The sequence below is a fragment of the Mobula birostris genome, chromosome 6, assembly GCF_030028105.1.
Source record: "Mobula birostris isolate sMobBir1 chromosome 6, sMobBir1.hap1, whole genome shotgun sequence".
Classification (NCBI taxonomy): Eukaryota; Metazoa; Chordata; class Chondrichthyes; order Myliobatiformes; family Myliobatidae; genus Mobula; species Mobula birostris.
The window spans coordinates 1,227,567-1,254,125 of record NC_092375.1 but is presented as its reverse complement, the minus strand read 5'-3'; the positions used below and the strand labels follow the sequence as shown (position 1 = coordinate 1,254,125).

Here is a 26,559-nt window from a genome sequence, read left to right as displayed (position 1 = left end):
GGCTAAATGGCCGACTCCTGCACCTATTGTCTATTGTCATTGCAATACATATATAGAAGAGAGAAAAAAAAATAAGTAAAAATGTAAATCAGTTACAATATAAGTATATTGAATAGATTAAAAGTCATGCAGAAATGGAAATAATATATATTTAAACAGTATATATTTAAACAGTAAGCTAGTGTTCACGGGTTCAATGTCCATTTAGGAATCAGGTAGCAGAGGGGAAGAAGCTGTTCTTGAATCGCTGAGTGTGTGCCTTCAGGCTTTTGTACCTCCTACTGATGATAATAGTGAGAAAAAGGCATGTCCTGGGTGCTGGAGGTCCTTAATAATGGATGCTGCCTTTCTGAGACACTGCCTGGTGCTTAGCCACTCAATAGTAGGCTAGTACCCAAGATGGAGTTGACTAAATTTACGACCCTCTGCAACTTCTTTCAGTCCTGTTCAGTAGCTACCCCCCCCCCATACCAGACAGTGATGCAGCCTATCAGAATGCTCTACACGGTAAATCTATAGATGTTTTTGAGTGTTTTTGTTGACGTACCAAATCCCTTCAACCACCTGATGAAGTATAGTCACTGTCTTGCCTTCTTTATAGCTGCATTGATATTTTGGGACCAGGTTAGGTCCTCAGAGATCTTGACACCTAGGAACTAGAAACTGCTCACTCTCTCCACTTCTGATCTCTCTATGAGGATTGGTATGTGTTCCTTCGTCTTACCCTTCCTGAAGTCCACAGTCAGCTCTTTTGTCTTACTGACGTTGAGTGCCAGGTTGTTGCTGCGACACCATTCCACTAGTTGGCATATCTGGCTCCCGTACACCCTTTTATCTCCACCTAAGATTCTACCAACCAATGGTTGTGTCATTAGCAAATTTATAGATGGTATTTGAGCTATGCCTAGCCACACAGTCATGGTTATAGAGAGTAGAGCAGTAGGCTGAGCACACACCCCAGAGGTGCACCAGTGTTGATCATCAGCGAGGAGAAGACATTGTCACGAATCTGCACAATTTGTGGTTTTCCATTTAGGAAGTTGAGGATCCAATTGCAGAGGGAGGTACAGAGGCCTGGGTGCTGTAACTTCTCAATCAGGATTGTGGGAATGATGGTGTTAAATGCTGAGCTATAGATGATGAACAGCATCCTGACATAGGTGTTTGTGTTGTCCAGGTGGTCCAAAGCCATGTGAAGAGCCATTGAGATTGCATCTGCGGTTGACCTATTGTGGTAATAGGCAAATTGCAATGAGTCCAAATCTTTGCTGAGGCAGGAGTTCAGTCTAGTCATGACCAACCTCTCAAAGCATTTCATCACTGTAGATGTGAGTGCTACCAGGCGATAGTCCTTAAGGCAGCTCACATCAGCCTCTGAGACAGAGATCACAGGGTCACCAGGTGCAGCAGGGATCTTCACAGCTGTAGTTGTATTCTCCCTTTCAAAGCAGGCATGGAAGGCGTTGAGTTCATCAGGTAGAGAAGCATCGCTGCCATTCATGCTATTGGGTTTCGCGTTGCAGGAGGTAATGTCTTGCAAACCTTTGTCGTACATCCGATGTCACCTCAAACTTCATTCAAAATTGTCTCTTCGCCCTTGAAAAGGTCCTCCACAAGTCATACCTGGCTTTCTAGTACGGACCTGGGTCCACAGGTTTTAATGAAGTCAGTAACAACTGCAGCATACTCATCCAGATTCGAAGATGAATCCCTGAATATGGTCCAGTCCACCGATTCAAAGCAGTCCTGTAAGTGCTCCTGTGCCTCCCTTGTCCATACCTTCTTGTCTCACTGCTGGTGCTACAGTCTTCAGTCTCTGCCTATACTCAGGGAGTAGAAGTGCAGCCAGGTGATCAGACTTTCTGAAGTGAGGACGTGGAATAGCACGGTAGGCATTCTTGATAGTGGTCTAGCAATGGTCCAGTGTGTTGTTTTCTCTGGTATTGCACGTGATCTGTTTATGGTACTTGTTTAGTGGGGTTTTTTTTTTCCAGACTGGCTTGGTTAAAATCTCCCAAAACGATGGTGAAGGTGTTAGGGTGTGCTGTTTTGTACATGTTGATCCCATTGCTCAAATCATCTAAAGCCTGATTGACATTGGCCTGAGGTGGAATGTATACCACTACCAAAATGATCCCGGAAATCTCCTGTGGTAGTTAAAGTGGGCGGCACTTAACTGCGAGATACTCTAGGTCTGGTGAGTAGAATTGAGACAGTATTGATATATTTGTGCACCAATAGGAGTTGATCATGAGGCATACTCCTCCACCTCTGCTTTTGAGAGACTCTATAGATCTATCCTGACAGTGTGTAGTAAACCGGTACGGAAGCGGTTAACCAGGATTCTGTGAAACAAAGGACACACGCGGTCTTAGGTTTGATTCAGCACCCTAGCTCTGAGATTATTGATTTTATTCACCAGAGATTTCATGTTTGCCAGCAAGATGGTCGGTATTGGGAGTTTAAAATGCGTTTCCTTAAACGCACTCGTATCCCTGACCTGCAGCCATGCTTCCTCTGTGGAATCCTATGAGGGTGCATTTGTCCACAATCAGTATTGTTTCCATCTGTTTTAAGCAGCAATAGTTTATTTAAATGCATTAAGACATCCTTTAAAAAAGGATCAAAAAGTAATCCGGGAAATTATAGGCCGGTAAGTTTAACGTCGGTAGTAAGTAAGTTATTGGAGGAAGTACTGAGAGACAGAATCTACAAGCATTTGGATAGACAGGAACTTATTAGGGAGAGTCAACATGGCTTTGTGCATGGTAGGTCATGTTTGACCAATCTGTTGGAGTTTTTCGAGCAGGTTACCAGGAAAGTGGATGAAGGGAAGGCAGTGGATATTGTCTACATGGACTTCAGTAAGGCCTTTGACAAGATCCCGCATGGGAGGAAAATTCAGTCGCTAAGTATACATGGAGAGGTGGTAAATTGGATCAGACATTGGCTCAATGGAAGAAGCCAAAGAGTGGTAGTAGAGAATTGCTTCTCCGAGTGGAGGCCTGTGACTAGTGGTGTGCCACTGTTATTTGTCATCTATATCAATGATCTGGATGATAATGTGGTAAATTGGATCAGCAAATTTGCTGATGATACAAAGATTGGAGGTGTAGTAGACAGTGAGAAAGGTTTTCAGAGCCTGCAGAGGGACTTGGACCAGCTGGAAAAATGGGCTGAAAAATGGCAGGTGGAGTTTAATACAGACAAGTGTGAGGTATTGCACATTGGAAGGAGAAACCAAAGTAGAACATACAGGGTTAATGGTAAGGCACTGAGGAGTGCAGTGGAACAGAGAGGTCTGGGAATACAGATACAAAATTCCCTAAAAGTGGTGTCACAGGTAGATAGGGTCGTAAAGAGAGCTTTTGGTACATTGGCTTCTAATAATCAAAGTATTGAGTATAAGAGCTGGAATGTTATGAGGTTGTATAAGGCATTGGTGAGGCCGAATCTGGAGTATTGTGTTCAGTTTTAGTCACCAAATTACAGGAAGGATATAAATAAGGTTGAAAGAGTGCAGAGAAGGTTTACAAGGATGTTGCCGGGACTTGAGAAACTCAGTTACAGAGAAAGGTTGAATAGGTTGGGACTTTTCTTCATTCCTGGACCATTCTGCCCCTATCAAGAACTACCTTAAAATTTGGCGTCTATGAAGTGCTGTCCCTCTGACATTTGCCTGCCTTCATTTTCCAAGATTAGCTCCAGTTCTGCCCCCTTCTCTCATCGGTTTATCTCTGAACCTGTTCATAGGCGTCGTTTGAAAATTTCACCCTCAGCCTTTCACACCAAAATAGTTCCAGTGAATCCTGGGAAAGTTGAAATCCCCACCTGCTCTGCTTTTGTGTCTCTCTATGATCTTTGTTTACATATCGCCTCTGTTCAGAGCCTTGTGTGTGTGTGTGTACACAGCAAAGAGATTGCCCCTTTCTCCTTAGCTTCTATCCATAAGCTTTCATTAGATGAGTTTTCTAGGATATTCTCCCTCTGTACTGCCACAGTGGCAGCCTCAATCAGTAATGCAAGGCTGCTGCCTCCGTCTTCAGAGATTCGGTACCCTGCCAGCCCAGCAGCAGTATCATGTTTCTGTGTGTTGATCAGTTGTCACAAGGGGATTGGGTGTTGTGCAGGTGATAAGAGAGCTTGGGGTTAAGAAACCCTAAGGGAACAGTGATCACAATATGATCAAGTTCACATTGAAATTTGAGAGGATGTGACGAAACACATTGATGAAGGTAAAGCAGTAGATGTAGTGTATATGGATTTTAGCAAGGCATTAAGGTACCCCATGAAAGGCTTATTGAGATAGTAAGGAGGCATGAGATCCAAGGGGACCTTGCTTTGTGGATCCAGAATAGGCTTACGCACAAAAGGCAAAGAGTGATTGCAGACGGGTCATATTCTGCATGGAGATTGGTGACCAGTGGTGTGCCTCAGGGATCTGTTCTGGGACCCTTACTCTGTGAGTTTTATAAATGACCTGGATGAGGAAGTGGAGGGATGGGTTAGTAACTTGCTGATGACACAAAGGTTGGAGGTATTGTGGATAGTGTGGAGGGCTGTCAGAGGTTACAGCGGGATGTCGATAGGATTCAAAACTGAGCTGAGAAGTGACAGATGGAGTTCAACCCAGATAAGTGTGAGGTGGATGCTGCCTGTATTGGGGAGCATGCCTTACGAGAATAGGTTGAGTGAACTCGGCCTTTTCTCCTTGGAGCGACAGAATATGAAAGGTGACCCTGATAGAGGTGTATAAGATGATGAGAGGCATTGATCGTGTGGATACTCAGGCTTTTTCCCAGGGCTGAAATGACTAACATGAGAGAGCAGTTTTAAGGTGCTTGGAAGTAGATACAGAGGAGATGTCAGGGTGAAGTCACATCCTCAAAAAAAAAAATTATTCAATCAGGCTCGTAAGGCATGACCTGCCTTTGACAAAGCCATGCTAACTATTTCTAATCATATTATGCCTCTCTAAATGTTCATAAATCCTGCCTGTCAGGATCTTCTCCATCAACTTACCAACCATGGAAGAAAGACTCACTGGTCTATAATTTCCTGGGCTGTCTCTACTCCCTTTCTTGAATAAGGGAACAACGTTTGCAACCCTCCGATCCTCCGGAACCTCTCCCGTCCCCATTCATGATGCACAGCATGAGGCCCGTATATTCTTGACCACTGCTACACCGCAGTCAAGGATGCCTACCGTTCCATCCCACGACCTCACTTCGGAAAATTGGACCATCAGGCCGTACTCCTCCTCCCAGCTTACAAACAGAAACTGAAGCGGGAGGTCACGGTGTCAAAAGTAGTGTCACATTGGACGGAGGAAACAGATGAGGTCCTCCGTGACTGCTTTGTATCGGTGGACTGGTTAGTATTCAAGGACTCGGCATCTAACCTCGATGAGTATGCCTCAGCTGTCATGGACTTTATTTGGAAATGCACGGAGGACTGTGTGTCTCGCAAGACGATCCAGGTATTCCCTAACCGGAAACCTTGGAGGAATTATGAGGTCAAGTCCCTTTTAAAGGCTAGAGCTGCGACTTTTAGGTCCGGGGATATCAGTCGCTACACAGAATCCAGGAGTGAGCTCCGGAAAGCCATTAAGGACGCCAAGAGGCAATATCGAGCCAAATTGGAAGCCCAGGCTAACCAAAAGGATGCCAGTAGACTATGGCAGGATCTAAATGAGATCACTGGGTGCAAAGAAAAGGCTGGGAATATCAATAACTGTGGCGCTTCTCTCTCTGATGATCTTAACGTATTCTTCGCAAGATTCGAACAGAAGAGGAGCGTCCTGCTCCCTCTGGATGACCCGGACCTGGTGGCGTCGAGATTCATTGTCACCGAGGAGGACGTTAGAAAGGCGTTCCTGAAGATAAATCCAAGGAAGGCGACGGGCCTAGATGGCGTCCTGGGACGGGTTCTCCGGACCTGTGCAAGCGAGCTAGCTGGAGTGTTTGCTGACATCTTCAACTGCTCCTTGCTTCAGGTTAAGATCCCGTCGTGTTTTAAGAAGGCAACGATAATCCCAGTGCCAAAGAAGAGCAAGGTGGCATGCCTGAATCATCCTGTGGCTCTGACATCAATTACTATGAAGTGCTTTGAGTGATTGGTTATGGCACACATCAACCAGAGCCTACCGGTCAACCTCGATGCTTTGCAGTTTGCCTACCAGAGCAACAGGTCAACGGCAGATGCCATCTCTCTGGCCCTACATTCCTCCTTAGAACACTTGGAGAATAAAGACGCATACATAAGGCTCCTTTTCATTGACTACAGCTCTGCCTTTAATACCATCATTCCAAATAAACTGATTCCTAAGCTCCGGAACCTGGGCCTTAGCGCTCAGATCTGCAGCTGGATCTTCAACTTCCTCACAGGACCCAGGCTGTAAAAATAGGGGACAAGCTCTCCTCTACAATCACTGTGAGCACCGGTGCCCCACAAGGCTGTGTACTCAGCCCCCTGCTGTACTCACTGTACACCCATGATTGTGTAGCCAAGTTTCCATCAAACTCAATATATAAGTTTGCTGATGACACAACAATTGTGGGCCGTATCTCGTGTAACGATGAGTTTGAGTACAGAGAGGAAATTAAGAACCTGGTGGCATGGTGTGAAGACAATAACCTATCCCTCAACGTCAGCAAGACGAAGGATCGGTTGTTGACTTCAGAAGGAGTAGCGGACCGCACGACCCAATTTACATCAGAGGTGCGCAAGTGGAACAGGTCAAAAGATTTAAGTTCCTCGGGGTCAATATCACAAATGACCTGACTTGGTCCAACCAAGCAGAGTCCACTACCAAGAAGGCCCACCAGTGCCTTTACTTCCTGAGGAAACTAAAGAAATTTGGCCTGTCTCCTAAAACTCTCACTAATTTTTATAGATGCACTGTAGAAAGCATTCCTTTAGGGTGCATCACAACCTGGTATGGAAGTTGTCCTGTCCAAGACCGAAAGAAGCTGCAGAAGATCGTGAACACGGCGCAGCACATCACACAAACCAATCTTCCATCTGTGGACTCACTTTACACTGCATGCTGTCAGAGCAGTGCTGCCAGGATAATCAAGGACACGACCCACCCAGCCAACAGACTTTTCGTCCCTCTTCCCTCCGGGAGAAAGCTTAGGAGCTTGAAGACTCGTATGGCCAGATTTGGGAACAGCTTCTTTCCAACTGTGATAAGACTGCTGAACGGATCCTGACCCGGATCTGGGCCGTACCCTCCAAATATCCGGACCTGCCTCTTGGTTTTTTTTTGCACTACCTTGCTTTCCATTTTTCTATTTTCTATTTATGATTTATAATTTAAATTAATATTTACTCTTACTATTTTTAATATTTAATATTTGTAATCCAGGGAGTGGGAAGCGCAGAATCAAATATCGCTGTGATGATTGTACATTCTAGTATCAACTGTTTGGCGACAATAAAGTATAAAGTATGTAGATGTGCTCAACGATGGGGAAGGCTTTACCCATGATGGACTGGGCCATACCCACTACATTTTGTAGAACTTTTTGTTCAAGGGCTTTGGTGTTTCCACACCAGGCTGTGATCTAGCCAGTCAATATATTCTCCACGACACATCTATAGACGTTTGACAAAGTTTTAGATGTCATGCCGAATACTCACAACTCCTGAGGAAATAGGGGTGCTAACGTGCTTTATTCGGCATTGCATTTGTGTGCTGTGCCCAGGACAGGTCCTCTGAAATGATAACACGGGGGAATTTAAAGTTGCTGATTCTCTCCACCTCTTATCCTCTGATGAGGTCTTGCTCATGGACCTCTGGTTTGCTCCTCTGGAAAGCAATAGTCATCTCCTTGGTCTTGCTGACGTGGAGTAAAAGGTTGTTGTTGGTGTGTTCTTTGTTAAACCTGAGGTAGTTTTCAATATTGAGTCTATCTCTCAATTAGTACAGCCTGAGCTGGACATGCCCACTGTCTTCTCATTAACAACATAACAGCATGGCTCACAGCCTTTCCATTAACAACACGGCACCTGGTTCCATAAAAACGTAAGAATTAGGCCATTTGGTCCATTAAGTCTGCTTCGCCATTTCATCATGGCCAATCAGCTCCAATGTCCTGCCTCAACCTCCCCCCGCCAGTATCCCTTCATGCCTGACCAATCAACAATCTATTAACCTCTCCCTTAATTGACTCGGCCTCCACAGCTCTCTGCAGCAACAAATTCCTCTTCATCTCCATTCTAAAACGACGCTCCCCTATTCTGAGGCTGTGTCCACTGGTCTTAGACTCTCCCACCATAGGAAACATCCTCTCATCCACTCTATCAAGGCCTTTCACCATTCAACAGGTTTCAATGAGGTCACCCATCATTCTTCTGAATTCTAGTGAATACAGGTCCTGAGCCATCAGACGTTCTTCATATGACAAGCCATTCAAATCTGGAATTTTCATGAACCTCCTTTAAACTCTCCAGTTTCACCACATCCTTTCTAAGGGGCCCAAACCTGCTCACATTACTCCAAGTGAGACCTCACAAATGCTTCATGAAGTTTCAAGATTACATCCTTTTGTATTACCCTCTTCAAGTGAACACTTAACATTGCATTTGCCATCCACCAACTCAATCTGCAAATCTGCAAGAGGACTCCCAAATCCCTTTGTGCCTTAGATTTTTGAATTTTCTCTCCATTTAGAACACAGTCTGCACCTTTATTTCTTCTACCATACACATATGGGGCACTGGTGAGACCTCATTTGGAACACTGTGTGCAGTTTTGGGCCCCCTATCTTAGAAAGGATATACTGATGTTGGAGAGAGTTCAGAGATTTTCAAGGATGATTCCTGGAATGCAGGGGCTAACATATGAGGAGCGTCTGTCGGCTCTTGGATTGTATTCATTAGAGTATAGAAGAATGAGAGGGGATCTCGTAGAAACGTTTCAAATGTTGAAAGGGTTGGACAGAGTAGATGTGGAAAGGCTGTTTCCCTTGGTGGGTGAATCCAGGACAAGAGGCCATAGTCTTAGAATTAGAGGGTACCCAGTTAAAACAGATGAGGAGAAATTTTTTTAGCTAGAGGGTCATGGATTTGTGGAATTCGTTGCCACGTATGGCTGTGGAGGCCCGATCATTGAGGGTGTTTAAGGAGGAGATTGACAGGTACTTATTAGTCAGGGTATCAAGGGATATGGGGAAAAAGCCAGAAATTGGAACTAGATGGGTGAATAGTTTAGCTCATGGGGGAGCTGCGGAGCAGACTCAATGGGCCGAATGGCCTACTTCTGCTCTTTTATCTTGTGATCTCAACACCGTATTCCATCTGCCACTTTTTTGCCCATTCTCATAATATGTCTAAATCCTTCTGCAGCCTCTTTGCTTCCTCAACACTACCTGTTCCTCCACCTATTTTCGTATCATCCAAATATACCTTTGCTCATTGCGGCCAAAAAGTTCTATTCAAAAGGTTCAAAGGAACATCTGAACAAGCCTGATGCGTTTTGGAAACAAGTCCTGTGGACTGATGAAGTTAAAATAGAACTTTTTGGCCACAATGAGCAAAGGTATGTTTGGAGAAAAAAGGGTGCAGAATTTCATGAAAAGAACACTTCTCCAATTGTTAAGCATGGGGGTGGATCGATCATGCTTTGGGCTTGTGTTGCAGCCAGTGGTATGGGGAACATTTACTGGTAGAGGGAAGAATGAATTCAATTAAATACCAGCAAATTCTGGAAATAAACATCACATCATCTGTAAAAAAGCCAAAAATGAAAAGAGGATGGCTTCTACAACAGGATAATGAACCTAAACACACCTCCAGATCCACAATGGACTACCTCAAGAGGCGCAAGCTAAAGGTTTTGCCATGGCCCTCACAATCCCCTGACCTGAACATCATCAAGAATCTGTGGATAGACCTCAAGAGAGCAGTGCATGCAAGACGGCCCAAGAATCTCAAAGAACTAGATGCCTGAAAAAGTTTTCTTGCTTAAAAAATTAAAGAAATATGTCATCTTTAACTTTATGCCTTTTGGAAATCAGTTCATCTTTTATTTGCTTAGCTATTCACAGTAACAGAAATTTTGACCAGGGATGCCCAAACTTTTGCATGCCACTGTATGTGTGACTTCAGAGCTATGTGTCAGACATGGCTATAAGCAGCACTGGGGCCCCACAGGGTACTGTATTGGCTCCCTTCCTGTTTACCATGTATACCTCACTGAGTCATGTCATCTGCAGAAATTCTGTGATGACTCCCGCAATAGTTGGGTATTTAGATTAGATTATGAGGACACACAGTCCTCTTTTATTGTCATTTAGTAATGTATGCATTAAGAAATGATACAATGTTCCCCCAGTATGATATCACAGAAACACAAGACAGACCAAGACTGAAAAACTGACAAAAACCACATAATTATAACATATATTTACAAAAGTGCAAAGCAATACCGTAATTTGATAAAGAACAGACCATGGGCACAGTAAAAAAAAAAAGTCTCAAAGTCTCTCGAAAGTCCCATCATCTCACGCAGACGGTAGAAGGAAGAAAACTCTCCCTGCCATGATCCTCCAGCGCCGCAAACTTGCCGATGCAGCATCCTGGAAGCACCCGACCACAGCCAGCTCTTGAGTCCATCTGAAAACTTCGAGCCTCTGACACCGAGCACCATCTCTGTCGAGCGCTTCGACCCCGACCCCGGTCGCCAAGCAACAGGCAAAGCTGAGGATTTGGGGCCTTCCCTCTGGAGATTCTCAATTGCACAGTAGCAGCGGCAGCGAAGTGGGCATTTCGGATGTTTCTCCAGATGTTCCTCTGTGCTTCTTACGTCCATCTCCATCAAATCAGGATTTGATGGTGAGCTGGGGCAATGGTATCAACACAGTGAATGCCAACAGGCTCAATAAACTGATTAGAAAGGTTGTCTCTGTTATAGGAGTCAAACTGGACACACTGGAGGCTGGGGTAGAACAAAGGACCCTGTGGAAAATCCTGATCCTGACAATTCCAGACAATGTTTCTCACCCTCTGCATACCACCTTAGCTGAACAGGGGAGCACTTAGCACTTTTACTAATAGACTAAGACAATTGCGCTATATGAGGTCATTCTTACCCTCGGCTATTAGGCTCTATAATGAGTCAACCTATATCCAGGAAAGTGATGACGACCCCCCCCCCCCCCCCCCCCCGGGTTAGACTTTGTAGTAATTTATTTGTATTCTTTCTACTTCTTTCCTAATATTTATATTTGTGCACTTGTAATGCTACTGTGACACTGTAATTTCCTTTGAGATCAATAAAGTACCTCTCCATCTAGTGTTTTCCACAGAGAAGACTGATGCAAAATACTTATTCAGCTCATCTGCTATTTTGTTATTCCCCCATTAATACCTCTCCAGCATCGTTTCTCGGTGGTCCAATATCCACTCTCGCTTCTCTTTTATGCTTTGTGTATCTGAAGAAACTTTTGGTATCCTCTTTAATATTATTGGCTTGCTTACTTCCATATTCCATCTTTACCTTCATGACTTTTTTAGTTGCCACTGCCCTTCCCATTAATAACACGGTACCACCTTCCAGATGACCCCTGGAAACCAGCTGACCTAGCAACTGGTGCAGGCAGTGTTTAACAAGTGTTTAGGTGAGCTCCTTGGTTGTGGAGGCATAGAAGGCTACAGGCTTCTATTGGGAGCTGGGTGCCAACTGATTGGCATGGATTTGTTGGGCTGAATGGCCTCTCTGCTGGGTATGAATTAGATGGAAAAGCAGGAGGTGGCAGGATAAAGTGAATGGGATTGGAGCATGATGGAATGAAGGGCTGAAGGGATCTGACTATGCGTGCCTTGATTTTGCTGAGCCATGCAATGTTTGTTTTACAGGGAATGCACCCGGGGGGGCTTCTGTAACTTCATGCACCTGAAGCCGATTTCACGGGAGTTACGCCGTGAGCTTTATGGACGCCGTCGCAAGAGGTCAGTTTTATGTTTTTTTTTTCCGTGGCCACTCGTGCATGTGAATGCTGCAAGTGCAGCTTTGGCAGTAGTGCATGTGTGACAGGAGTCTTTGAATCACGTGCAGACACAGTCGGAGTCCCTGCAGTCTGCAGTGGGCACATAAGAGGATATAACCATTTAACCCTTTCCTCCCCCTATGCACAAACTGCAGACAGATATGCTGAATGTGTGGAACTGGTTCAATAAACTCAGTATGAATAGCAGTGTGGGAACAATCCAATCTGATAGCCAGTGTTTAACTTTCTGACCAAATAGTCCACATCCATTCATTAGTCACTTTCCCACATTCCTTTGGCCACCCGCCAGCTGCATCCTCTGCAGGAGACTCCTTTCCTCTGAGCTCCAAAGACAGTGGAGCTCTCCTGCATTTAAAGTTCATTCTGAAGCCATTGTAAATTATCTGCTAACTGTTTCAGTGTTGTCATTTCTTTGTCATATTGCCTCAATCTGCATTCCAAGCAACATTGCAGCCCCTCCCATACCCTCTCTACCTCCAATTCAATACTGAAGTATCTGGTGCCTAAGGATTTAAATTAAGATGTTGCTATCATCAGTATTAGTCTGTCTTGCACTAAATTCACAGTTGTATCAGCTGAATGAGCAGCCCCTTGAAGATAATAGCCATGGCCACTCTATTCAGGCAGTATCTGATCAAATGTGACCTTCCTCTAAAACAGGAAACCCCTCCGAGTTAAATGTTTGAAGTGAGGGAACGGAATAACTTCATGGTGGATGACTGGATAGGCAGTGTGTGGGAACGTTAAATGTACAAAGGGATGGTGTAATGGGATAGAAGGAACTGGAATGAATTTGGGAATGTAAATAGGACTCAGAGTCACAGAAAAGTACGGTGCTGAGGCAAGTCTTTCGACCCATCTAGTCCATGGTAAACCATTTAACCTGCCTAGTCCCATCAACCTGCGCCCAGAGATCATAGCACTCCATTCCCCTGCCATCCATGTACCTATACAAACTTCTCTTGAATGTTGAAATCAAGCTCATATACACCACTTGCCACTGGCAGTTTGTTCCACACTCACAGCCCCCTAAGTGAAGAAGATTCCTCTCAAGTTTCCCTTAAACATATGTATCTTTCACCCTTTACCCATGACCTCTAGCTGTAGTCCTACCCAACCTCTGTAGAAAAAGCCTGCTTGTATTTTCCCCATTTATACCCCTCATAATTCTCTATATCTCTATGAAATCTCCTCAGTTTTCCACATTTCAGGGGATAAAGTCCTAACCGACTAACTTCAGTCTTTTTCTGTCCTCTTTCAACCTTGTCTACATCTTTCCTGTGACCAAAACTGCACACTATACTCAAAGTTAGGCCTCACCAACATCTTATACAACATCAACATAACATCCCATACACTCAATACATTGATTTATGAAGGCCAATGTGCCAGAAGTTTTCATTAGGGCCCTATCTTCTGTGGCACCACTTTCATCAAACAAATGACCTGTATTCCCAGTTGCCTTTGTTCTGCCACACTCCTCAGTGCCCTATCATTCACTGTGTAAGACCTACCCTGATTGGTCGTATCAGAGTGCAACCCCTTACACTTTTCTGCATTAAATTCCATCTGCCCTTTTCCAGCTGATCCAAATCCCACTGCAAGCCGTGATAGCCTCCCTCACTGTCCAGTACACCCCCAATCTTGGTGTCATCCACAAATTTGCTGATTCACTTAACCACATTATTGTCCAGATCATCGATTATAGATGTCAAAACAATGGATCCAGCACCAATCCTTGTGGCACTCCACTAGTCACAGGCCTCTAGTCACGCTTTACTACCACTCTCTGGCTTCTCCCAAAAAGCCAATGTCTAATCCATTTTACTACCTCATTTTGAATGCCGATCAACTGAACCTTCTTGACCAGTCTCTGATGCAGGACCTTGTCAAGTGGCCTTGCTAACGTCCATGTAGACTTCATCTGCCTTGCCTTCATCAACTTTCTTGGTAACTTTCTCGAAAAGCTCTATTGGTTAGATGTGACCTACCGTGGTCTTGTATTGACAACCATTGTTAAATGGTTTAGTCAAGCTTGCGTTGAGAGGTTGTGAGGTGCAGAGTGGGTGGAATTTTAGTGATGAGCAACTGGAAGCTTGGTTCTGTTCGTGCACTAAACGTGTTCTGCAGACTGGATACCAAATCCCCATTTGGTCTCAGTAATGTAGAAAATACCACATTGTGAGCAGAGTCAAATAAAATCACTGAATGAGGAAGAAAGGTGGGTTTTAGATGCCTGTATTTGTTTCTAGAGGTGCGATGGGATTTGGGGTGACTGTGTACACCAGGGTATTGTAAAAGGAACTGCTCTACAGAACATGGGGTGATGAAGGAAAGGTGTGCCTACTAGTACTGTAGATTGGTAGTGGTTGGTGATAACACTGACAGTGAAGAATATTGGATGGAGAACCCTGTTATGTTTCATTGAGGGAAGCGCAGTGGTGAAAGTGCACGTGGAAGTAGGCAGATGTGGTCAGTGATGGGGAAAGGAAGACCTCTAGAATAATATTGCTTAAGGAGAGCAGGCTAACTCAGAATGGACTGGCATCGTGGCATGTTCTGAAAGTTTCTGGAGATGGAGGGAGGAGGGAGAGACCAGTCAAGGGGGAGATGGTGCCAGTAAAGTTGAAAAGTTTTTAGTTCTGATAGAGAGAAGAAAGCAACCATAAAGCCCACGGGTCCTTTAGATAAAAAGAAGGGATACAATGTTTCACCGACCCACGGGGCATTGCTTGTGCTCATCTGGGGTGAATAGTGTTTACTTTGAGGCAGGTGGAGGAAGGTGATGGGTGAGGATCAGATCAAGGAAGAAGCGGAGACCCGCAGACTGTCCTGATGAGAGGGCAGCTGTAGGCCTGGGTGTCCGTGGTGGAAGTCAGATACTTGGACTGGAAAACCATTAAGTCTTTATAGATAGTGAGTCTGCCTCTGGCCCCTCTGCTCTCCCACTCATCGAGGCTACCTCCATTCCAAGTGTAATTACTGATGTTATGTTCTAACCAACAATGCATCACCATTTCCCATGTATTTCAGCCAGCAGCACGGTAGCCGTGTGACCTCGTCTGGGGACAAACGGCTGCTAACCATCACCCCAAAGCACTTAATGGCTGCCATCAGGTGAGTAAGATCCTTCTTCAGTCTGAGTGGCAATGACATGCATCAGACTAATTCCATTCTAGTTAAGTACTTGGGAGGAAGGGAGATGAGTGCCCCTAAAGTGGGTTGGAGGTGACTGGGAAGCGGACAGTGATCCTGGCTAGCACACCACTCACACTCAGTATGGAGATGCCCATAGAATCCCTCATGCCCAATCTTGTCCCAATTTCAGTGATTACTCCCAACTCTGCTGTGTTATGTGTCAGCGAGCATGGCACCGGCCTGTCTCGGGACCGGTGCTGTGTTGTGCTGAATTACACGCTTACTGTGGTCCCCTGCTCCACTCTGCTGAGACTATAGGGCGGCGGCTGAAGAGTAGACAGTGAGTGTCTGGGGCTGAAGGGCGGACGGCGAGTGGGGCTGAAGGGCGGACGGCGAGTGGGGCTGAAGGGCGGACGGCGAGTGGGGCTGAAGGGCGGATGTCGAGTGTCTGGGGCTGAAGGACGGACGGCGAGTGTCTGGGACTGAAGGGCGGACGGCGAGTGTCTGGGGCTGAAGGGCGGACGGCGAGTGTCTGGGGCTGAAGGGCGGACGGCGAGTGGGACTGAAGGGCGGACGGCGAGCGCCTGGGGCTGAGGGGCGGACGGCAAGCGTCTGGGGCTGAGGGGCGGACGGCGAGCGTCTGGGGCTGAAGGACGGCCGAAGAGTGTCTTGGGCTGAAGGGTTGGTAGTGACAGTGGTCCTTTGCTGTGCCAGTGCATTGTGTGGGTGAAAGCTTAAGGGTGACTTTGATTCCCCTGACTTCATTGTGAATAAGGACTAGCAATAATGTCCTTGCCTGCCTGTAAGGCTGAGATTCCTGTATCTGAATCATCCATTGAGCATCAGGGAAGCCAATGTGTCTGCTCACTAACATGATTGAGAGTCATGATCAGATTCCCAGGTTCTTCAAATCATCAGTGATGGCCTCTGTTGTGGGAGGCAGTGGTGTGGTCTGTTCAGGGGCTTAGAGATTAGTCTTCTGGGCAGTTGTGATTTGGGAGTGTGTTCTGGCACTAGCACGACTGAAAGCAATTTTCATCTCCCCCTTTCCTCCATTATCAAAAGGATATTTCAGCTATATGGGATGGTACAGAGTAGTGTTACCAAGGTGTTAGCAATAATGCAACACTAGAAAAGTTTGAAATCAGTTGAAGCAGATGGGAAGAAATTGAATCAATTCTTGACTGATGTTCTGGAGATGAGGTACTTCCACTGAAGGAATTTGGTAGATATCTTGTAAGTAGTGTTAGAGATATCCTTGTTCAGAGGTATTGTGGGCTGTGAAGCTGCTGATAAAATGAGTGTGCTTTTCGGTGCAGAGAATGATAGTTGAACCAGGGGGAAATGTGGCCTTGTGCTTGTCCGCAGGGAAAGTACAATGGCATCAGTTTGGGCTGTGGATCTCAGGCTGAGATGGAAATATTGGAGAGCAGGATGCTGGTTCACCAGTATGCTGTTGCGATGAGAGACAGCTGTAAGGTGGGGTTGGCCAAATTTGAATAGTTTTCTCTGGAGCTTCAAATGCTGGTGGGAGACCTGATATTTAATGCAATGCTGAATGAAGAAAACATTGGCTGGTGTTTTCTGGGACGTCCAGGTGTGGAGCTGTAAGCGTGCTGCCTTGCTGTCTGTCCTTGTAGTTCAGGTGATAAAGGTGGCAGATTGTGCCTGTGCTACGGGCTGTCAGCTGGTGGGCACAGTGGAAGGACAAGGTGCTGTCCTACCTCAAACTGTGGAATATTTCTGCCGTCTAACCAGGAAATTGGAATTTGTTCACTATTGTTAAGTACTGAGATCCAGTGAAAGGCATGTCTTGCATACTGTTCATAAGATCAGTTCATACACAGAGCAATGGGGGGGGGGGGGGTAGTACAAGGTAAAACAATAAAAATGCAGAATAAAGTGTAACCGCTACAGAGAAAGTGCAGGTCAACAATAAGGTGCAAAATCATAAAGGGGTGTGGCACATGGATGAAAAAAAAACAGAGCTATGTTGGCGGTAAGTGTTAGAGTAGGTTATAGATCATGGGACGAAAGGCCTGTTCTGTGAGGTAGATTGTGAGGTCAAAAGTCCAGCTTATACTCGGGAATTATTTAATAGTGTTATAAGCTGTCCTTCAGCCTGGTGTATGTGCTTTCAGGCTTTTGTTTCTGCTCTGCGCACTGGGAGAGAAGAGAGCAGAGAATGTCTGGGATGATTGAGGTCTTCAATCATACTGGCTGCTTTATTGATAATAGAAGTATAGACTGTGCCCGTGTAGGGAAGTATAGACTGTGCCCATGTTGGGAAGGCTAGGTGATGTGCTGAGCTGTATCTACAATTCTCTGCAGTTTCTTGTGGTCACTAACCAAGCAGATACCATCCCAAGCCATGATGCATCTGGATAGAATACTTTCTGTGGTGCATTGACAAAAATTGGAGAGGGTTGACAGGGACAAGCCAAATTTCTGAGGAAGTAGAGGCACTGATGAGCTTTCTTGGCCGTGGTTGGACCAGGAACCAGGACAGGCTGTTGGCAGATGTTCACTGCTCGGAATTTTATAGCCTAACATGGGCCGTGGCCGTGTCCTTCTGGCCACTGCTTTCCGTTCACTAACCGCATACCCCATTTCTCTGAGAAATGTCACTTGTAGAGCATACCACATCCATATTGGCCATCCGTCTGTGCATTACCTTCGCAGTCCAAGTGCCTGTTTAGATCTTTCATAGATGTGAGAGTTCCTGCCTCCACCCAACCAGGCAATACGTTGCAGACTACAATCACCCACTGAGGAATTATTCCTTAGCTGCCCAATGATCCTCTTCCTCATTGCCATTTAGTTTTAGCTGCTTTTACAGTAAGAATGCTTCCTATATTTACATTATTCATTTCCATTCTCATTCTTCATACAGTACTGTGCAAAGGTCTCTGGCACATCTATAAATGTGCCTTATAGAGTAGAACTTTGTCATTGCTCAAGACAAGATTGGTGCCAGGGTCTCTAAGACTTTTGCATAGTATTGTATTTGTCAATGTGGAGTGGAGAGTGAGTTGTAAATCTGGTGGGAGCGAAGGATGTTGGGAATGGCGAGGAGAGGTGTGTGACAGCTGGCAGAAAAGGAGTGCCAGCGATTGGGAGTGGCACAGAGGCAGATACACTCAGCCCTGAAACACCAGACAAGCTCATTTGATTCCAAGCAATTGGTTTATTGATCATTACAGAATGTCTCTCTGGTGCTTCTGCTCCCTCTGCTCTCCATTTCCTACTTTCCCAAATATGATTTCCCTCTCTCGGCCCCTTCCTACTCTTCGGTCCATAATAGAGACCCCTATCTAAACCAGGTTTATCATCACTCACATATGTCATGAAAGTAGTTTTTTTTTTATGGCAGTAATACAGCAGCCAGAGAACTGGAAATGAATACCAATGAATTGATCCACTTGACCTGAAACAGGAGTGTGTGGGCCCTGCCGTCAAAGTTCAAACTGGGCATGGCACCTGATGATGATAATGAATATAGTTAAGATACAAAAAAGTCACTACAGTACTGTGAAACTGTCTTGGGCACCCTAGCTATATACAGTTGCATAAAAAAGTTACCTGGTTTTCTGCATTAATTACACGTAAAATGTGGTCTGATCTTCATCTAAGTTCAGACAAACACAATCTGCCTAACAATTGTACTTTTCATGTCTTTATTGAACACATTGTTTACTCATTCGCAGTCCAGACTGGAAAAAGTATGGTTACCCTTGTGTTTAATAACTGGTAGAACCTCCTTTAGCAGCAATAACCACCACCAAACGCCTCCTGTAGCTGGTGATCAGACTTGCACAATGCCAATGAGGAATCTTAGACCATTCTTCCACAGAAAACCATCTCAGTTCATTGATATTTCTGGGATACCTTGCATGAACAGCCCTTTTCAGGTTGTGCCACAGCATTAGAGTTGGCTTGAGGTCTGGATTCTGCCTTAGTCAGTCCAAAACACAAACTTTCTTCTTTTTAAACCATTTTGGTTTTGATTTACGCTTGTGTTTCAGCTCATTGTCTTGTGGCATCATCCAAATTATATTAAGCTTCAGCTGATGGACCACTACCCTGACATTCTCCTGTAAAATGTACTGTTCCCTCAATGATTGCAAGCTGTCCAAGCCCCGAAGCAGCAAGCAGCCCCAAACCATGACACTCCTTCCACCGTGCTTCACAGTTGGGATGAGGTTTCGGTGTTGGTGTGCACTGCCCTTTTTCTATCAAACATAGTGGTGTGCGTTTCTGCCAAGAAGTTCAACCTTGTCCCATCTGTCCACAGAACATTGCCCCAGAATTGTTGTGGAACATCCAGGTGGTGTTTTGCAAACTTGAGACATTGCAGCAGTGTTTTTTTTTTGGAGAGCAGTGGTTTTCTCTGTGGTGTATTTTCATGAACACCACTCTTTTTCAGTGTTTTTCTTATAGTAGACACATGAACAGAGATTTTAGCAAGTTCTAAAGATTTCTGCAGGTCTTCTGTTACCCGTAAGTTCATTTTCACCTCCTTCAGCATTGCACATTGTGTTGTTGGTGTGATCTTTGCAGGATGCGCACTCCCAACAGTACAGAATTTCTGCCATTTGTAGACAATTTCCCTGACTGTGGACTGATGAGGACTCGGGTCTTTAGAAATGTTTCGTAGCCTTCTCCAGTTTCATGCATCTCTACAATTCTTCTAAGATCCTCTGGAAGTTGTTGTGATCGAAGCATTGTGCACATAAACAGATCTTTCTTGAAGAGCAGGCTCTGTCAGTAACCTGACTTGACGTGTCTTTTTTATAGGACAGTGTGCCTCGACAACCCACACCTCCAATCTCATCTCATTGATTGAAACACCCGACTCCAAATAGCTTTTGTAGAAGGCCTTACCCCAGAGCTTCACATCCTTTTTTGAACCTAGACTGCGATTGTTTGAATGGTGTACTCAGTGTTGAAAAGAAGTACAATTATTTATGTGTTATTAGTTTAGGCAGATTATATTTGTCTATTATTGTTACTTAGATGAAGGTCAGACCACATTTTATGATTAATTAATGTAGAAAACCAGGTAATTGCAAAGGTTTCACAAATTTTTTCTTGCAACTGTATGTATGCCTGAGACGTTTGAATAGTACTGTACCTGGCTGGTTCCCTCTCAGCTCCATTCCAAGTATAACAAACCCAACCTATCCATCCTAACTGAAATGCTCCACCTAAAGCAACAATCTTCTCTGCACCCTCTTCAGTGCAGTCACATCCTTCCTTTGGTGTGGTGACCAGAATTGTCCACATTTTGCTTTATATAATTGTATTATATTCTGTGCTCCAGATAATGAAGCCAACTATTTTGTATGCCTTCAACAACACCCTATGTATCTTGCCAACTTTAGAAATGGCTGGGTTTGTGTTCCTTGGTGCTCCTCAGGACCCAATCCATTATTATGTCTCTCCTGCCATTACTATTCTTACTCGACTTTGTCATCTCAATCATCAAAATTAATTTTAATTTGCCATTGCTCTGCCCACCAGGGCAAGCATAAGCACTGTTACTGTTTCCAGTTGGTGACTTTTAAGCATAGTGACCAGAGTACTTTCAGCATTTTCTGCTTGTTTTGATGTTGTTTTAATGGCTTTGTACTTTGTAATAGACACAGATCAAGATCAAGATCTCGTGAGCGCAAGCGCTCTAGGTCACGTGAGCGTGGAGGCCGTGGTGGCCGGGATCGAGACCGTGATCGTAGGCGTTCCAAGGATCGTGAACGATCTGGGAGGTTCTGAGCATCTGACAGCAGTCTGCATGACAGCTCATATAGAAGGACCACAAACCAAGATGTGATTGGAATTTAATACTTTTTATGTTTCAGTTTAACATAAACCTCAGTTCGTTTCTTTTTGATGTCCAATAAACCTTTTTAAAATAAAAACGGAGCTGATGCTAGCTGATTTGCAATACCAGTTCAGCTTTTTGCTAATAATCTGGTTTTATGTCTGAATGGATCTCTAACCCCTCCTCTCTTGTCTTGTTCTCCCTCCTCAAACTCACCTCCTGTCATTTCTCCCCCTCCCCTCCAGCCATCTTGTCTCTCCACTTCTGCCGTCTCTTTCTGTCTCTCCCCTCCTTTCTTTCTCTCTCTTTTCTTTCCCTCCCTTGTTTCTCTCCCTCATTTCTCATTCCCTCCTTTCTCTCCCCCCCCCCCCCCCATCCACTCCCATGCCCTCACCATTAACTGATTGCCTAAACAGGTTCAGGAGAAAGTTTCCTGTTTTCTTGGCCTTGCACAAAAAGGTCATCCTGCTGAGTGGTGGGGCCTGGTTTGGAAGGTGTGTAACTACTACATCCTGACACCAGTCCTCTAATTTTGATACCTGTACCATTTCAGTAATTAGATGGTGCAAAATGTATCCATGCAGGTAATGTAGTCCTGGCAACACACACAAAATGCTGCAGAAACTCAGGACGTCAGGCAGCATCTGCGGAGGGAATGAACTGTCGATGTTTTGGGCCAAGACCCTTCAACATGCCTTCCTTCAGATGCTTGAATAGATACTTGAAGACACTTGTTGAAGCAATATGTCAGAATTGGAGCTTGAAGTCCAAAGCAGCTTGGATCTGGGGTTTGGCAGTCTACTCACTATATCCCTCTGAATCTGTGTGCACACATCCAAGCCAGAGTATCTTGGAGTCACATTAACTGGCAATTGATATACTGACATCTTAAATGCAAGAATCCTGGGTGAATATTGTACTGAAATTAACACAAACAATATGGAGGGGGGGAACGTACATGATCCCACCAAATACTGGATGTGCTGACAGTGTAAGTAACGGGTTACCGTTCAGCAGTGCTGCAATGAGAATCACTGCTTCTCATTGAGGTGTCTATACAGTCAGCCCATGAGCGACTCCGTTGCTTCTCTCTGATTGAGGTGTTGAGCAAGGTCGAAGTCGCTGAGGACGGGCAGGTGTTTGACACCATCTGCCTGCATTTCACAAGCCTTCCTCTTGCTTTTGCAGGGAAGTGCATAAGTCTTGGGATCTACGTTTCCAGGATTGATCGGCGAGTCTGTGGATTTGTTCTGGGGAACTTTGAGGTTTATGTTGCACATGTTTCTGGATTCTGGTTACTTTTTGTTGTTGAGCAGTTTGATCAGGGCAATGGATGTAGAGTGGGGTGCTTCGGCAAAGAATAGCCCTACATTGGCTAACAGCACAGTGCTGAACTGAATATTACTGGTTTGATGTTTGATATTCGTGTTCCCTTTTTGCTGTTTGGGCAACTTGTTCCTTTTTTCATGTTGGTGTTTGACGATTTCTTTATGGGTTCCGTGGTGTTTATTTGTTTCAATCCTGCCTGCAGGAGGACGAATTTCAGCGTTGTATTCTGCATACATACTTTAACAATAAATATACTTTGACGTTGACTTCACTCACTAGCAGTTCTTTCCAACATTCGACACAGATCCGTGAGGTGTCACCATTCTTTGCACGTCAGCTCAGCACACCAGGGCACCAAGAGTCTGAAGTCCTGCAAAACGTGGCAGATGCAGACAGGCTCTCCTAGTCCAGAATAATGGTAGTGGAGTGAAGATTGGCTCACCACTGAAAGGCATCCAGTAGAGGAGGTGTCTAGCTTCAGTTTTGATGCACCACTTTGTTCTGTCCAATCACTTTAGAACTGACTGGATTAGGACCTGGCAATGAACCAGATCAGGTGATACCTCTCAGTGGGAGACTATTTCAGAGACAGTTTCAACTCCCTGACCTTTACTATAGCCTTGGAGAGGGATAGGAAAGGCCAGATGGGAAAATGTTGTGTTGCTGAAGTCGGGCAGAGGGAGCATGTAGGGTCCTCTCCATACCACTGGCTGAGATTCATGGGAGACCGCAAGACATCATAGGCAGCCCTGATGGTGAAGCTCGCTCTGAATGTCCCCATCTCCCACAGCTCTTTCCAGGAGATCTTTTCTCCACTCTCTCCCATCTCATCCATTGCCCTTGCCTTGCCTGAACGACGGCCTTTGCGCACCTTGCTGCCACCTCCTGCTGACATATTTCCTGCATCACGAGCCTGAGACAGAGCAGCCTTGTTCCAGGCTGGTGGACTGTCCCCAAGGCCAAGACCGCTCCTCCCTTGCTGCACTCGGCCCACGATGTCCCTGTGCTTGAGTGCGGCCTCTGCTTGCTCGGTTGCTTCTGATGGAGTCCATTTCCTCCCAGTACCCAGGATGTGGGCAGCTTGTGCTACAAATGGATCACTCGCCTCTGTTAACATCATCTCCAGTCTTACTTTGGCGCACCTGTACTCCTCTGAGAGACTGGAAATGGGTAGCTCTAGGACTCCTTTGCCATAGAGCCCTGTGCTGCTGAGGCACCTGGGAAGACCAAGCCACTTCCTTATGTATGAGCTGATCAGTCTCTCCAGCTTTTCCACCTTCGAGATTGGAACTTCATACAGGGTTAGTGGCCACATGCGGCATGGAAGGAGCCCAAATTGCAATCACCAGAGCTTCAACTTGCCAGGGAGTGTGGTTCTATCGATGCTCTCGAGGCCACTGACAGCATCCTTCCTGAGCTGATCTACCTGCTCTGTGTCTTTGAGGGATGCGTTATACCACCGACCTAGGCTCTTCACAGGCTTCTCGAAGACTGTTGGAATCGTCTCATCGCCCATGTAGAAGTGTTGGTCTACCAGCTTCCCCTTGACGATAGAGATACTTCTGGACTTGCTCAGTTTGACCTTCAGTCGAACCTGCTCGATGTTCTCTTGAACTTTTCTCAACAGGTGTATAGTACAAGCCTTGGTCGTGGTGCGTATTGTGAGATCGTCCATGTATGCTCTGATAGGCGGCAGCCTCAGGCCAGGTCTTATGCGCTGTCCTCCAACCACCAATCAAGATGCTCTAATGATCACCTCCATGGCCATGGTGAAGGCTAGCGGGGAGATGGTACAACCGGCCATGATCCCCACTTCCAGATGTTGCCACACTGTGGTGTTATCTGCTGTTGTCAAACATAGCTGCACGTCCTGGAAGTAGGCCTTAACGAGGCTTGTGAGGGCCATTGGGACCCTGAAGAAGTTGAAAACAGTTGAAGGCATTGGCAAGGTCCAGGAACACCACGTGAAGATCTGTTCCCTCCTTGGCAACCTGGATCTGATGCCAGATGGTGCAAGCGTGTTCCAGACAGCCAGAGATGCCTGTTTTCCGGATTGATGTATCAATCAGATGGTTTCTTTGCAGATATTTTAACAGCCTAAGAGCCACCACACTAAAGAAGACTTTGCTCCTAATGTTTAGGAGACTAATCTGGCGGAATTGGCTGATTTCTGATTAACCCTTTTCTTTTTTTGGATCAGGATTCCTCCGGCTCTCTGCCAGGATGTTGGTATCTCCTGCTTACACCATACCACCTTTATGAGCCTCCAGAGGAACCGCAGGACACCTGGTGCATTTTTGTGGAGCCTGTATGCACTCCATTGGGACCTGGGGCTAATGCGGCCCTTGCTCTATGCACAATGTTCTCCACCTCACTCCACCTAGGTGGGCTGATATCTATTTGGTGTTCCAGTGGATGGATTGGTGGCATGTCAGGTGGGAGGGTGACCTCTTCGTGGCATTGGTTGTCTGTGTATTACTTTTCCAGGTGTTTTTCCAGTTCCACCTTTGACACTGAGAGACTTCCACTCTTCTCCCCTGTGAAGAGACCCTTCACAAACTTGAAGGGATCTTTATAGAAGCTTGTTCTTGTCCGCTCCTCCTTCCTGTGCTTCCTTACCAGGTTCTCAGCTCTCCTCATTGCCGTGAGCCTGCTCCAGACATCTGCTTGCAACAGGTTTATGCCTTCCTTTTGCTCCTCTGTGGCCTTCCTCCATTGTTTCTTCAGCTGCCTCCTCTCTCTGACTGGACAATCTATTTCCTTCTGCCTCCTGGACATAGTGGGGATCGTCGATGTAGTTTTCTTCCTCTCTAGCACTCCAAAACGTCCCACTCCATAGCTATAGATTAATCCCCCCATTCTTTCCAACTTCTTCATGGTGGTGCCTCTGAGCGTCTCTTAGATGTTGGAGAGGTCAACATTGTCTTCTCGCAGGATTTTGGCCACTTGATCCATGGTTTCTGCCCCTGGATCTTCTTTTCCATTGCAGGTCGAAATGGGCTGGGTTCGGGTTGCTCTCCTGTGTCTTACTCTTCCTCCGCTGGGACGGGGTATCGATACAGTATCCTGCTGACTTTGGGTTTTGTCCTGCTGAACTTCAGTCGACTGACTCGACCTGCTTCTCAAAAAGTAGCTGTCCATGCGAGGTCCCTGTTGCCCCTTCTTCAGGCATCCTTTCCTGCCCTGATGTATTTTCAGGCCTGTAGTGGAAGTAACCTTTGTCCAGCCACATATGCAACTTTGGAGCTTGTGTCTTACTACAGCCTCAGGTATGCTGATCATCCAACTCATTGTCTGTTCCGTTCCTGTATCGGTTGCCGGGTTGTCTGCCGATGAAGTCATCTTCTGCCCCCGCTCTCACTGACTCGGGGTATCTTCTCCTTACAAGTTTTCGTAGCCAAGCTGGATCCCGCTGCTGCAGGTAGCTAGCCCATGGAAGCCCCAGTGGGGTCTGTTCCCTCCTGTCAGCTGTCTTTCCCTAGTTGTCAGCTGCTCTTTCACAGTAGTCACTGGTTCACCAGATGATCAGGTATGTTATGTGGGACTAGATGTTGATATCCCTTCTTTGCAGTCCTGAGACCTGCTGTCTAGACTCCGTGGGGTGGCCAAGTGAGTGATGGAGTCTTCTGGGTTATCAAGTGGGCGCCCTCTTTCCTCAGTGTTTTGCTGATAGGCCCACGGCACCTCTGGAGAATTCAGCAGTGATTCCCAGCGTCCCAGGCTCACCCCCTAGATGCCTTTCACTCACTTGGGGGCCCAGATGGAATCCTTTCTCTTCATCCAGAGCCACTGACTACCCTCTTCAACGCTCTCCCTCCCCCTTCATCCCGCTGGCTGTTAACAGCGCTTGAGTGGGAAGGTGAGGGTCAAGCCAGACTCGATACATTGAGAGTAGACACTGGCAGTTAGGTGGGACACGTGATTGGAAGATGCTGGCAGCCTTAGGCCAGAGGCTCTGCTTCCCAACTAAAATTGTGGAAACCACCCTCAGACCAGACCTAGTGCTATGGTCGACCTCACTCTATCTCGTTACATTATTGAGCTTACAGTGCCCTGGGAGGATGCAGTGGAGGAGGCCTACGAGCACAAGAAGCTGAGGTATGCTGAGCTTGCAGTCGATGCACAACAATGTGGTTGGAAAGCAAGGGTCCAACCGGTCGAAGTAGGCCGCAGAGGATTTGTAGCCACATCAACATCAATGCTACTCTAGGAGTTGAGAGTGCGAGGGAAGACACACCGACAAGCAGTCAAAGACCT

At 45.9% G+C, this 26,559-nt stretch overlaps 1 protein-coding gene across 4 annotated transcripts in view; it reads left to right on the top strand.

Moving 5' to 3' along the window:
- u2af1 (U2 small nuclear RNA auxiliary factor 1) overlaps positions 1 to 22,568 on the top strand; it is an 81,779-nt gene extending 59,211 nt beyond the window's left edge. For 2 of the 4 annotated variants that reach the window (XM_072259805.1, XM_072259803.1), the window contains exons 7-9: positions 11,863 to 11,955; positions 15,048 to 15,131; positions 20,795 to 22,568. In XM_072259805.1, coding sequence (XP_072115906.1) covers positions 11,863 to 11,955; positions 15,048 to 15,131; positions 20,795 to 20,924 — 307 coding nt within the window. In that variant the 3' untranslated portion in view covers positions 20,925 to 22,568. The remainder of the gene's footprint in view (positions 1 to 11,862; positions 11,956 to 15,047; positions 15,132 to 20,794) is intronic. The other 2 variants (XM_072259807.1, XM_072259806.1) reach the window with 1 other exon arrangement.
- Positions 22,569 to 26,559: the final 3,991 nt, after the last annotated feature.